This window comes from Squalius cephalus (genome assembly GCF_949319135.1).
Source record: "Squalius cephalus genome assembly, chromosome: 21".
NCBI lineage: Eukaryota > Metazoa > Chordata > Actinopteri > Cypriniformes > Leuciscidae > Squalius > Squalius cephalus.
This window is the reverse complement of record NC_137142.1, coordinates 23,492,764-23,507,025: the sequence shown is the minus strand read 5'-3', so window position 1 is coordinate 23,507,025 and position 14,262 is coordinate 23,492,764. Positions and strand designations below refer to the sequence as shown.

General features: G+C 35.4%; 1 protein-coding gene across 2 annotated transcripts in view; it reads left to right on the top strand.

Moving 5' to 3' along the window:
- khdrbs2 (KH domain containing, RNA binding, signal transduction associated 2) overlaps positions 1-14,262 on the top strand; it is a gene marked incomplete at its 5' end in the record, with an annotated part of 64,977 nt that overhangs the window by 7,221 nt on the left and 43,494 nt on the right. For both annotated transcript variants that reach the window (XM_079854704.1, XM_079854705.1), the window contains one exon: positions 5,435-5,562. In XM_079854704.1, the coding sequence (XP_079710830.1) occupies positions 5,435-5,562 (128 nt within the window). The remainder of the gene's footprint in view (positions 1-5,434; positions 5,563-14,262) is intronic.

Genomic DNA, 14,262 nt, shown 5'->3' with positions numbered 1-14,262 from the left:
AAAGTTCAATTAAGGAATCTTCTTATGATTGGGGAGCCATTTAAATTGTAATGGAGAAAAGAGATTTGCTAAAAAGCATGTCAGAATGATTTTAGGCATGTTTGTGTTTTTGTCTCTGTGTTACAGTTATTGAGATGTCCAAAACTGCATGAATACAGTTCAACTGTCTGCAGTCTGTAATATGTGCATACATGTATGTTTAATGAACAAAGTCAGTCTTTTCTCAAATTAATGTATGAACATGAGAACACTTTGGTTCTCTCTCTCTCTCTCTCTCTCTCTCTCTCTCTCTCTCTCTCTCTCTCTCTCTCTCTCTCTCTCTCTCTCTCTCTCTCTCTCTCTCTGTGTGTGTGTGGGGGGGGGGGGGGGTGTGTGTGCAATATATCATTCAAAAGTTTGGGGTCAGTAAGATTTTTGTTTTTGGAAGAAATTAATGGTCGTATTCAGCAAGGAAGTATTAAATTGATCAAAAGTGACAGTAAGACATTTATAATGTTACAAAAGATTTCAAATAAATGCTGTTCTTTTAAACTTTCTATTATGAATCCTTGATAAGATAATACTGCAATACTGAATTGTGTTCTTTTTCATGTCATCTTGGACTTGAACAGGCAAATTCATACAAAATTGTCAAAATTCCCATCTTTGAAAGTATCCTAGCAAACCTGGTGGTTAGCCTATGTCTTAAGCGAACATAAACAGTTTGGGGTGGGGGGTGGGGGAACGCATTTGTACAGCATCAGTATTGGTTCCATGCATTGTCTTAAATTGACAGATGCAAAAAACATTCGGGGCCAGTGGAAAAAATCCTTGGCGTTGAGCCCTGAAGAATCATGTGACACTGAACACTGGAGTATATATATAAAATACATTCTATCTGCTGGGTGAAATTTGACATTCTGGTGTAAACAGGTCTGTTTATTATAGCTGATATTTTTAAAACATGATTAGATGATAATTACATTTAAAAAACCCTTTGTAATACATTAACTCTCCTGATTCGTTTAGCGGCACTCTAACTTTATTATGGCCCCCCGAAATGTGCAGAAACCAACTGTGCTGGCATCTGTCAACCAGCTATCCTTTAGACCTGACAGTTTATTTTCCTACTTATTAGAAGTTCAGAGAGCAGGGGAGAGGAGTGATGCAGCACACGTCAGGCTCACTTTTATTCTAATTATGAAGCAAGACAGGATGTTCTTTACTGTGGAGGTTAAACATTACCATTTGGTGTCTTTTCCTGCCCCCTAAGAAACATCCTGGGAAAAAACATTATCATTCACCCTGAACTGTTGTTCAACCATTACAACAAATTTGTTTCGGAGACATGAATGCTTAATGCCAGCATTAATATTTGACTTAGAAACATCTAATTGTGTAGAAGTTTTTGTGTAAAAGATTAATGGTCCAGTGTGTTGAGCTGTACGACATGTAAATATTACCCTATAAAGAAATATCTACATTCCCGCTGGGCCAGTAAGGTTAATTAAGTAATGTAAATTATGGTGATGGATGATGTAAGGTGATGTATGATGGGGAAAGAAATGAAAAGAGAAGAGGTTTCTAGTAATGTCTTGGGTTTGAGATCGGCAGAAGATGGAGCCATCATAATATTAAGAAACTGAAAAGAGTTTCCTAAACTCATCTGAAACAAATATTATGAAGCCTATTGTAAAATACCTAGTGCTGGGAAGTGACATGTTCAAACATGTCAAATTATAAAGTTTTAAATGGCAAAATATTACATTTTGATCTCTGTTATTCGTTGACTGCATTTACATGCACAAGAATATTGATATTAATCAGAATATGATCCTATTTTGACATTTTTCAACCAGCTTTGTGTTACGGTAGAACTGTGTACACTTTTACATGTTACCTGCGCCCACATCTCCCAGTTTATTTGTCAGCTAAAGACTTTTTACAGCTCCATGACTGAAAGTGTCCAAATTGGGTTTTTATTACAGATCAAGCATATCCTTCAATGTGGGATTTTCGTTATAAACTTATCTTGTCTTTTCTGAATGGGATTGGTACTCTGATTATTACTAGTTTACACAATTTTCACTTTTGTCAGTTGCCTCCTCCATATCCTGTCAGTCATCACTTTTAGCTAGATTTAATCATTCTTAAAATACAACTTTGAAGTTTTGTAAGAGTGTGTCAGGAGAGCGCAAAGCAATTGTGCACTGATTCGGTTACAGATTACAGAGGAAAAAGTGAACACAAAGGAATTGTAACGAATAACCTTGAAATGATTTTAGGTTGAAAAATGCATTTTACTAGAACAAAAGGGTGATTTTCCTCCCTTTTTCATGGCAGTATTATTTTGAATTTCCATGTTCCACAGGGTCCTGATCAAGAGGTCAGATGATGTATTTTACCATGTGAAAGTCATTTTCAGTTAAAAGTTTCATTTTCCAGCCAGCAGGATGTTATCTTCAGATTTTCAAAGTTCACTATGGTTGTCTTTTTTATGGATTGCAAGAAAAAGGTGAATCAAGGGATGCAAAATGTATTATATAGGGAACAATACTGTGGGCTGTGGCACTAATACCGGTAAAATTCGGAAAACCATACCAGCCTGGTTTTTTTTGGTCAATTTATGGTAATGGATCGACCTCAGATTGTTTAGGCCCAAAGGTCTTTTCGCATTTTCATTTGTCTTTGAGAACATTATTATTTGGATGGATCCAGCATTCAAAAATTGGTTCAAGCTGAACAAGGATCATATAATTCTTGTGAACTACAACCAAAGAGAAACTTCACAGAGCCCTTAGATGAGTGAATAAATTTGACAAGTTTCATTCTGTGATGTTTCATTTCATTTTTCCTGCTTATTGAAATGTCAAGAGGATGGAATTTACAAATGAACAAATTCTGCAGTGAATAGATTTTGCTGGCTTTTAATAGATTTTTTTTATTTGTTTTGGATTCGAATGTTTGAAGTTTTCATTTTATTTTTAATCTTTGTTCATGCGTCGGTGACCGTATAGGGTACTTCTTAAGCTGGGCTGAAGTGTTTTTGGAAGTGTGTAACAACAAATGCCAGAGAAAGATGCCAGACCAGAATTTAAGCCTGAATCTTCTCTATTATGCTGTGATACTCATTCCACAGGGCCACTCACCCTTGAAATTGTTATATGTATCAACTAAAAGCCCATTTGTGGACTTTTTGGTCTTTGGTATTTTAATCACTCAATAAGATCAGATGACCATCTCCTAAATAGCACCCAGAGATTTTTGTTAGTTAGGGTTGTCATGCATGCTTGCATGGCATACTCAAGAGATGTCTTTTTATAGTTTTTAAGGCCATCCAAAATCAATGAAATCCAAAATCACATGAGGTCTTACAGCACTGTTGTTAGTTTCATGTTGAATTTGTTTGTTTTTCAGCTCACTGGCAGTTCTTATGATGCAAAAAGTCAAAGGAATACAGCAGCTTTGTATTTTGAGTGATCATATCTTTTCTGTGCAAATAGAAAAGCATTCCCTGTGCATTACAATGAGATACATTTGCAATTACTAAGTCTGCACTGAAGTGCTTTTCATGTTTCAAATGCATATTGATAAGCAAGAGGACAAAGAGCTTATACTTTCCTCACATTCCTATGCTACAATTTATGTCTGTTTTTGCAGAAACAAATATTATTTCAGGAAGGTGTCCATATGCACTTTCCCTAACATAATTTCTCAGCATTTCATATTGTTAGGTCTCCCTTTTAAGCTTGTTTCCGCCACAGAATAAAACATTTAAACAGATAATTGCCACTTTTTATCTCACAATTGTAAGTTTACATCTCACAATTTTGACTTTTTATCTCAGAATTGCTTGATATAAAGTCGCAATTGCGTGTTATAAAGTAAGAATTGCGAGATATAAACGTACAATTTTGTGTTATAAAGTCAGAATTGCGAGATATAAACTCACAATTGCGAGAAATTTTTTTCTCGTTTATAAGTTTATATATCTGACTTTTTTCCTCTGAATTGCGAGCTCACAATTCTGACTTTACAACATGCAATTGCATCTTTATATCATGTATTTCTGACTTTAAATCTCACAATTGCAATTGCGAGTTTATATTTCACAATTCTGACTTTAACAAGCAATTGCGACTTTAAATCATGCATTTCTGACTTTATAACACACAATTGTGACTTAATATCATGCAATTCTGAGATAAAAAGTCAGAATAGTGAGATGCAAACTCACAATTGTGAGAAAAAAAGTCAGAATTGTGAGATAAAAAGTCGCAATTACCTTTTTAATTTTTAGTTTTGTGGCGGAAACAAGCTTCCATTTCCAAATATGCTTCATTTTCAGCCTGGTTTGATTTCTTTCATGCCTCTCAGCTAGAGAAAAGAGTAAGACGACAGGAAGAATGGCATCCTCAGGGCAAAAAAATAAAATCAATCATCAGAATCAGGCGACTTTTACTTAAATCACATTATTGTTTACTTTTGTGATAAAAATTTCACCCTTTCTTGCTGTTGTCCTTTTGCAGATTCTTTGCTATTAGTCACTTACAGCCGCCTGAGAGTAAGTGTATGGGTACGACCTCTTGTTAGTGCTAGAGAGTTAGAAAGAAGATCTTCAAGAGAAAATAGGTTTGGTTTAAAGCAGTGGTTCTTAACCAGGGGCTGGCTGAAACCAGGAGTCCAAGTGGGCCCCGCAGATATTTAAATTGATCAATTTTTTTTAATATGTTAAAATAATCGAAATAAAAATGCTAAAAATAAATACATAAAATCAAGATAAACTGAAATCAAATTTCTTTTTATTTTCTCTTTTTTGAAAACAGTTCTGCTATACAGAACATCTTCTGGAACCACAAAATGAATCTTGGTTAATTAATTTTAATATATCAATAAAACGTTTGAAAACAAGCAACTTATCTCTGAAATATCTTTCAAAACTATAAGCAGCTGAGAGTCTCACCAGAGGGGAGGTGAAAAATAATGGTCTCCCTTCACCTGCTGACTTCCCTTCCCTTTCTTGCTCCATGTTTTACACGACTTGTACAGGTTCATAATTCTCAATTCTGCTGAGCATTAATTTAGCAGCGACAGAAGGGGTTCCCTGGAGGAAGCCAGGTGACAGCTTCATTTCAAGCCTCTTTAATGTTGTGTGGCTGCTAAGTCTCCGGCTCAATTCTCAAAAGCACCATAAAATTCCTCAAGCACAAAATATTACAGTTTTGCGCAGCAGCTTTTCAATTTGTGTTTGTCATGCGAATGAGGGCTTAGAAGGCTTACGCCGTCAAGTTACGTTGATACGTTGTACGCTGAGTGTTTATTTAATTGTTGTTACTGAATGTTCCACTGGAAGATGAGAAAGATTTTTTTTAATTTTTTTTTTCTGATTTTCTGAGTCGATCAAGGCAAATCTTGACATTATTTGACGGCAACACGTTGTTTTTCTTTCATTTAGAGATCGAAAAGTTTGAAGGAGACGAGTTGAGGAAAGATGGTGAGGTGAAGAAATACTTGGATATCATCAGCAACAAAAACATCAAGCTATCAGAGCGCGTGCTGATCCCGGTGCAGCAGTATCCCAAGGTAAGACCTCGGTGTTCCATGCAACGTGCAAAGGAGTGATGACGTGAGTGCCAAATCAATGTTATAGTCATATGGAGATCAGAGAGGATCGAAAGCAATTCATTAGCTTTATGGGATCGCTGTGCTCTTGGTAATGACTTAATGCGTTCTGTATCTGGCAGGAGCAAACTAGATGGTGTCAGAATCTGATTTGTGCTGCACTGCAGATCTGCTGTTATTTACACCTTACATTTCTGTCCTGGTTCCATGGCTTTCTCAGAGTAACAGGCACGCCACAACTGCTTCTAGCTGTTCAACCATTATTCTGCCTAATCTTGTAATCAGGAAATTAATCTTGTTTTTTTTTTTAACTTATTACCAGCTGGCATCTCATGCATCTATTAGGAAATTTCAGCTTCTCAGTGCCAATAGAGTTGCATTTTATTTAGCAACATGGTCAGTTTTGGACCAAGTCTGTTGATTTATTGAACATCTTGTGGGGCTTTGACTTTGTAGCAATTGTATTTATGTTGATCAGTTTTATTCACATTTAATAGCTGAGGTATTTAAATGTGTCATAAAATAAGACATGTAGTGTATTTGGTGGTTAAGTTTGATTTCCGCTGATAGTTTGATTATAGTGATTCAGTCATTAAAGTTCCAGAACTGCCTGGTTTGATTCATCTGGAAACAATATTAGGCTACATGTTGCACAACACAGTTTTGCCATTAATAGTAAAGTCAGTGCTATATTTTAAATGGAAATGGTTTGTATTTTAGGGAACTGGTTATTTACTTCAGACTACTCTATCGTTATCACGTTCGGTGCACACGGCACTCTTTTATTCAGTATTGTGCTGCTTTAAAATGATGCTTTGAAAATGAGTGGAAAAAGCCCATGAGCATCACACAGACGGATCCATAAAGCTTCTGAGCTTCTCATATGCTCTCTCGTTTCTTACTGTTTCTGCTTTAGGAAATGAATCCCTGGAGCACTAAAATGCGCAGACTGTTTGATGGGTTTAGTAGATTTGTGCTGTCGAAAAAGAGTACAAAGAACACGCCTTAGGTTTAGATTTTACATGTCTTGTTCGAGTTGTAACACTGGCTTTTTGTTTTCCCAAATCCCTCTTTCCTGAGGATCTTGGCTGCTTTGTAGTTATGGTAATTTTATGGGAAAGTTCTCTTGTGATATTCCTGGAATGTGAGAAATATCTGTAAAATGTCATCGCATTGATTAATATTAAGTGTAGTTTATGTAATTTTTTAGGATTTTACTTTACATATTGTTTTTGTTACACGATAAGAGGGTGTATTTTTCTCGCACATATAAGCAGATAAAAGATGCGTGAAGAGTTCGAATTTTCAGATGCAAGTTTTGTTGCGAAGCGTGACTGCACAAAATAGTGTCAATGCATGCAAGATATTTTTATTTTATAATAATAATAATAATAGTAATAATTCGTTACATTTATATAGCGCTTTTTCTGAGACCTCAAAGCGCTTTACATAGATGGGGGAATCTCCTCAACCACCACCAATGTGCAGCATCCACTTGGATGATGCGACGGCAGCCATATTGCGCCAGAACGCCCACCACACATCAGCTTACTGGTGGAGATGATTAGGAGGCCATGATGGTCAGGGGCCAAGGGGCAAATTTGGCCAGGATGCCGGGGTTACACCCCTACTCTTTTTCGAAGGACATCCATTTTGGAATCTAATCTTAGCATCTTAGGTTATTATTGATCTGAGATAAAAATATCGGTATCATATCGGTTATCAGCCAGTATATGTTTTTTATTTATCTGAATCTAAATTTTCTGAAAATTCTCCTAATTTTACATTTAGATGACCTTTGCATTATAACTCACTTAATTATTAAAAACACTAATAATTGAATAACAATTTTTTATTTTATTTTGAGCAAATCTCAGATTAAATACAGTTTTTCTTACTTTGTTATAATGTGATGCTAAATTCACTTGCAGTTAACCCCTAATGCAATACAAATTTACAATACAAACTTACAAATTTACCAAAATTTGTAGAATTTTAAAAATATAGAATTATAATATCAGCCATATATCGGTTATCTCCCATAACATGTATCGAATAACAAAATATAATACACAACAAAATAATTATCAGCATATTGTGTCAGCACATTTAATATCGGCTCATCCCTTAAAATAAGTCCTGCTAAGAATTTTTTTTTTTTACTTGTCATTGCACTTGATACAGAGCTTGCATATATAAGCCATTTCTCTGGTGTAGACACGGCCAAAAAAAGGTTAGCTTAACACTCAGAAGCCACCTCACCTCAAAATCAGTTGATCAATGAACTTGTGGACCATAACAGATAATAGCTTATAGAGTCTAGACTTTATGTTATGCTCTCTGTTACAAATCCCCAGGATTTATCTACGTGCAGTTAATTAATCCGTGTGTGACGACAGCCCTGTCTCCGAGTTTTGTTTAATCATGCTTGATGAGACCGTCTCCAAGGAAGAGCATCTCTGCTGCAGCTCAGAATAAGTGCATGAGCTGGAGTCGATATTGGGTTTCTTTGATCCTCAAATTAAATCAGGCTAACTTCAGTTTATATATTTGCATAATGAAGAATTGGCCTTGTGGACCTTGAATGGCCCTTTGTTTTGTGCTCTTTTTTCCTTTTTGTTCTAATGTTTATATTGACCTTGACATAAATTCCTTTTTCTGAGTAATTACTCCTCTGCATCATTTCAGATTGAGACTTTTTATGCGTTGCTCCATTGCTTTGAAGACCTTTTGTTTAACATGACAAGATATTAATTACACATCACTGTTGTGTTATAATGCAATGACGTGTTCAATATATATTCATGGCACATTATTTTTCCCCCCAAATTATCACATATCACTTTATTTATCTATTGAGAGATATGAAAGAACAATTCACGCATTTACAGAAGCACTGACAGCAGGCTCTGTTTAAATGATTTTATTCAGTCAGTGAATATTAAATTCACAGGCTTCTCTGTGCTGAGAGAGTTTGACAAGGTTAGAGAAGACAGGGGAACTAAAACTTAATTCTAATTAAAGAATGCTGTTTGTTTTCTATGATTTGCAGCCATATTGTCCACAATGCCCTTTATGAATTACACAATTCAGAGGCATCATGTTCCTGAAAGGAGAGGACAACTTGGCTCAGTCTTATTTATAGATAGATAGATAGATAGATTGATTTACTGATATGCACCTCACTGATTAAAACATCACATTATGTATGGGAATTGGGAAACATTGGGAATTGGGTAATTGTAACATTTTTAACATTTTCTTTCATAATTCTCAGATCATTACTAATGTCTGTTTTGGTGTACTAAACATTTACATATTAAACAAACAAAAAAAAAGTGCTATTAATACATTTATAATGTGAAAAACTATCACTATACCTTTGCATGTACACAGTTAAAGGGATTGTTCACCCAAAAATGAACATTCTATAATTTACTCACCCTCAAGTTGTTCTAAACCTGTATGAGTTTCTTTCTTCTGCTGTTTAATGTTTCATAATCACGATATTTGATAATACTTCTATCGCATGTTTCTGCCTTTCCTTCGCCTGTGTTTTTATCAGGACATTTCATCTGTACTCTTTCAGAAGATGCGCAATAGCGCCCCCTTCTCTATAACAATGGAAATATGGATTGTCGGGAAAACAGTTAAATACAATTAACTTTCAGTAATATTTGAGTGAAATGAACTTATGAGCTTATTTTCGTTTTACAGTGATATGGAAAATTCACAACACGAGCACTATCACGTCTCATCCCACGTGATAGAGAACTTTTAGTGCGTCACATTACCCCCAGTCTCCTCTACATCTAGTTTGGAGTACAGTTTCTGCTACTGTATTGAAAATATCAGCAAATATGCTTAGTTGATGTGGATGGTGTCCACCAGATGTTGAATCACTGGATATTTTTATCCTGGCTACTATTACTCATACAACTCTTCTTCCTTATATCTCTTTGCACAGACCTGTATATATTTCATTGTGACATCACAAAACTACACTGTTTTCCTTTTTCATCAGTTATCTGAATGCAAAAGTGTTTGATTTACCATACTTTGCACAAAAGCACAGTCAGTGGTTTGCAATGAAATATAGTCCCTGCTGACATAGACCTCTGATACCTGTGAGCACTGATAGAAATCAAGAGAGTGTCACACACACACACACACACACACACACAGAGAGAGAGAGAGAGAGAGAGAGAGAGAGAGAGAGAGAGAGAGAGAGAGAGAGAGAGAGAGAGAGAGAGAGAGAGAGAGAGACCAAAAGGGAGGCCCAAGAGATGAATGGGGTACCTGCATCACCATCTATTAAAGTCAAAGACACGGTCGCCATGGAAACCACTGTATTTAGATTTAAGAGATGGATTTGGGCAATCTATCAAAGGGCATATCTGCACATCTGAACATCGCTGCAAATTTGTGGATTTTTTTCCCATAGGTAATAGTGTGTTTTTGATCAACAATATTCAGAAGGTATAACTGGGACATGTGCATAAACATTTGGGACATCTTGCTTTACATTGTAGTCTACTTCATTGTGTTTGCAAGGGTTTAGAAGGTAGCCAGACTGCCTTGGCGTCTGATTTGTCAGAGGATTGTAATTAAGACTTAGCAAATGTCCTTTGGGCACATCTGTTTGTGCAGACTCATTAGAGGCACAGTTGATGCTATGCTTATTTGGTGCAGTGCACACTGATGAATCAAAATGGTACTGAGTGTGTGTTGTGTAGTTATGCTATGCTATGCTATCATTCACCTGATTCCATTGGCTGAACATTAAATTGACAAACACATGTCCAGGCAGCAGCACATGCTAGTGGTGCAAAAAACAAAAACAAAAAAAACTAGGCGGTTGCTGCATTGCCCATATTTTCAACTGTTTTCTGATTTTTGTGCTGCATTATTTCAAACCCATGTCAAATCGTAAGCTAGAAATATTGTTGATCATAATTGAATGGAGTAACATGACAAATATCTAAAGAAATATTATAGGTAATAGACAGAAGGATATAATAATGTTTACATATACATAATGACGTGTGTGTGTGTGTGTGTGTGTGTGTATCAGGGGCGTGCGGTCCATATGCTGTGGATGCTCTTCATAATTAATATTAACAGTTTAAATTACTATAAAATCCATTGTTTGAGGTGTACCATACAGCCTACATTGTAAAATGTTGGCAATACGTATGTAAATGTATGTCATTTATTTATTTGCAGAACTACGGTAATTTTTTTCAAATCTGCCAGTTACGGTGGGTTTTAGGTAAGCGGATCCACGGCAGCTTTGGCGCCTAATATATGCTCTGCTGTTATGCATCATCACCATTTTCTTGCGTTCTCATTGGTTTGCTGGAAAATGGGGGATTTCATGCGCAGGGAAAGCTGTGCGTGTGAATCGCTCACCCAAGAGGTAAAATGTGCTGTTGCTGCTAGATCTTGATCAACAAAAATCACATTATATATATGATACAAAACTAACTAGACTATAAATCAAAAATGAAAAAAAGAGTGTAGTAGCTAACACTCTGTCTAGAGCGAACGGGAGCGTCTCTCTTTTAAACCTCTTTCAAAGTATCTGCACCGGGGACATTTTTTGACATGACGCGCCACCCAGCATCGCACACCACTAGTGTGTATGTGTGTATATCAAATATCTTGTAACACTGATTATTGGATATATTATATCTAATTTAGCATAATAATAATAATAATACTATAGGTTATGTTCAATTAGATGTTGTTATATCTATTAATCAATGTTAAAAAAATGCCCAGGTTTCAGGGCTTTGTTTCTATTTTACATTAATTCTACAGTATGTTGCTTATCATTTACAGTGTTGTAAAAAAAGTGAACACATGAGAACATGTTTTTAAGCATTAAACAGCAAGAAATGGTGTGTTTCTGCATTATTGCATTGAAATCTTGCATTCCGAATTCACAATGCTGTTTTATTGTTGTGGTAAACTTCCAGCTTTACCTAAACCTTTCGTCAAATCCAATCAGCAACAAAAAAGGCGCTTGCAGATCTACCACTAAGGTTTGCCTTTATAGTTCTGAAACACAACTAATCCGTTGAGTAGTAACGCCGGTGGTTGTTGTCCCTATAGATTGTGGCTTATCTGTCTCCAGTTTTATGACCTTTACATGGAGGTGTAGGCAAGCTCTGCACACAAAGATAATCGAATTGTTGTCTTGTTAAAGAATTCCCTAGTTCCAAAGGCCGACCAACCTTGTCAAAGGTGTTTAACATAGATAAGCTGCTGAACAGATTCAAAATCAAACCGAATACAGAGGGGAAACATAAAAATCAACAATAGTGAGGAAGTTGTATCTTCTTAATGAATTAAAAGCCTGCTGAGACACGTTTATTTGTTTTCAGGAAGGTTATTTATATAATTGTAAACATGAGGTCAGATAAAATGGTTTTCTTGCTGTGCACAGTTGTTGGTTCAAGATTTGGAGAGACAGGAAGTCATGGAAAGAAACACTGAGCCTATGGGAATATGGCTTCTTTCCTAATCGGTTTATAAGGCTTATCCCAGTATGTTTCAAATGACCAACACCCCATGGGATAACACACTCACTAAGCAGCCAGCGGAATGATATTGGTGCCATAATCTTTAGCAAACAAATATTTTTGCTCTTGGAAAATTGTAAATGTGTGACTTTCCAATTTTTGGACTTTTCCAGGGCATATGTTTGTTTTAAGAGCTAACACCAAAGGAACATGGGAAATGTAGTCTGGGGAAGAGAGTGGATGCTTCTCATCTGTATGGGTAGCAGTCTTTTAACTTGTCAGCCTCCTGACTCTGAGATGGTCTTAATTCGTCTGCATCTGTGCTTAAACCCTGCATCTGTGCTGTCAATATGGGTTCTTTAATGCAGGGGATCCATCATTAACTTTACCTCAGGCTATTACCTTTTCTCAAGCTGCACTGAACACAATGTTCAGTACGTTGGAACATGCATTTTTAGCTTGATATCATACGTATTTGTTATGCATTCTGTTTATGTTCATCTAATTTTCCTCATAAATATGCTTAAATATTTATATAATAACGTTTTAAAGTAAGTCAGATATAGTTTTCTGCCTTCAGGCAAATATTTATAGTTTTTTAAGCAAGAGCACATTAAATTAATCAAAAGAGACAGTAAAGACTTTAAAAAGTTCTATAAACTAATGCTATTGTTTTAAACTTTTGAATCATAAAGCATATATAAGCAGCAGAACTGTTTCCAACATTGATAATAATAAGAAATGTTTCTTTAGCATCAAATCAGCATATTAGTATGATTTCTTAAAGCTACATTGTGTAATTTTTTTAGTTGATTCTTAGCAAAAAACACTTAGTTCTTTCAAAAATATGTGTATGTGTGTATTGTATATATGTGTGTATATGTGTGTATATGTAATGTGTATGTGTGTATATGTATGTATGTGTATGTATGTATGTATAGAGCTGGTAAGTCCTGCCCATCCGTAAAACCCCAAGTGGACCTCTAGGTTGAAAAATCGTCAATGCAATTGAATGGGAGAAAATAATTATTTTCTGATCCCGTTTGAATTGTGCCATGAATGTGAACATATGTTGTCTGTGGATTTTGTATATAATTTTTCATGTTACGAGTTTGACAGTATATTGTATGATTCTTTGGCTAGCAGTTGTGGAAAAGACATAACGAGAAAGACTACATGTCGCCTATGTGACGTCACCCCATAACACATTTCCCTCCACTTGTCAAATCACGGTGCTAATGCTGCGATAATCTATGGAGACAGATCGAGATGCCTGTGTGTTTTGTACCCAAATGTCAACATTCAAACCAAATCGGCTGTTCTTTCTTCAGATTCCCGTCTGAAAGCAGCGAAGAGTTGTAGTCCACAAAGTGCTCTCACACAAAGTCTAACCGTATCAAACTTCTACCAGCTAAATTGTAGCATACTTTACACGAAAAATTATATTAAAAATTCACAGACAACATATGTTCACATTCATGGCAAAATTCAAACGGGACCAGAAAATAATTATTTTCTCCCATTCACTTGCATTGACGATTTTTCAACCTAGAGGTCCAGTGGGGTTAGCGGAAGGGGCGGGACTTACCAGCTCTATATGAGTATATTTATCACATATCTTGTAACACTGATTATTGTATATATTATATCTAATTTAGCATAATAATAATAATAATAATACTATAGGCTATGTTAAATTAGATGTTGTTATAAATTAGATGTAGTTTGATATCATACGTATTTGTTATGCATTCTGTTTATGTGCATCTAATTTTCCGCATAAATATGCTTAAATATTTATATAATAACGTTTTAAAGTAAGTCAGATATAGTTTTCTGCCTTCAGGCAAATATTCATAGTTTTTTAAGCAAGAGCACATCAAATTAATCAAAAGAGACAGTAAAGACTTTAAAAAGTTCTATAAACTAATGCTATTGTTTTAAACTTTTGAATCATAAAGCATATATAAGCAGCAGAACTGTTTCCAACATTGATAATAATAAGAAATGTTTCTTTAGCATCAAATCAGCATATTAGAATGATTTCTTAAAGCTACACTGTGTAATTTTTTTAGTTGATTCTTAGCAAAAAACACTTAGTTCTTTCAAAAATATATGTGCTCATTAATGTATA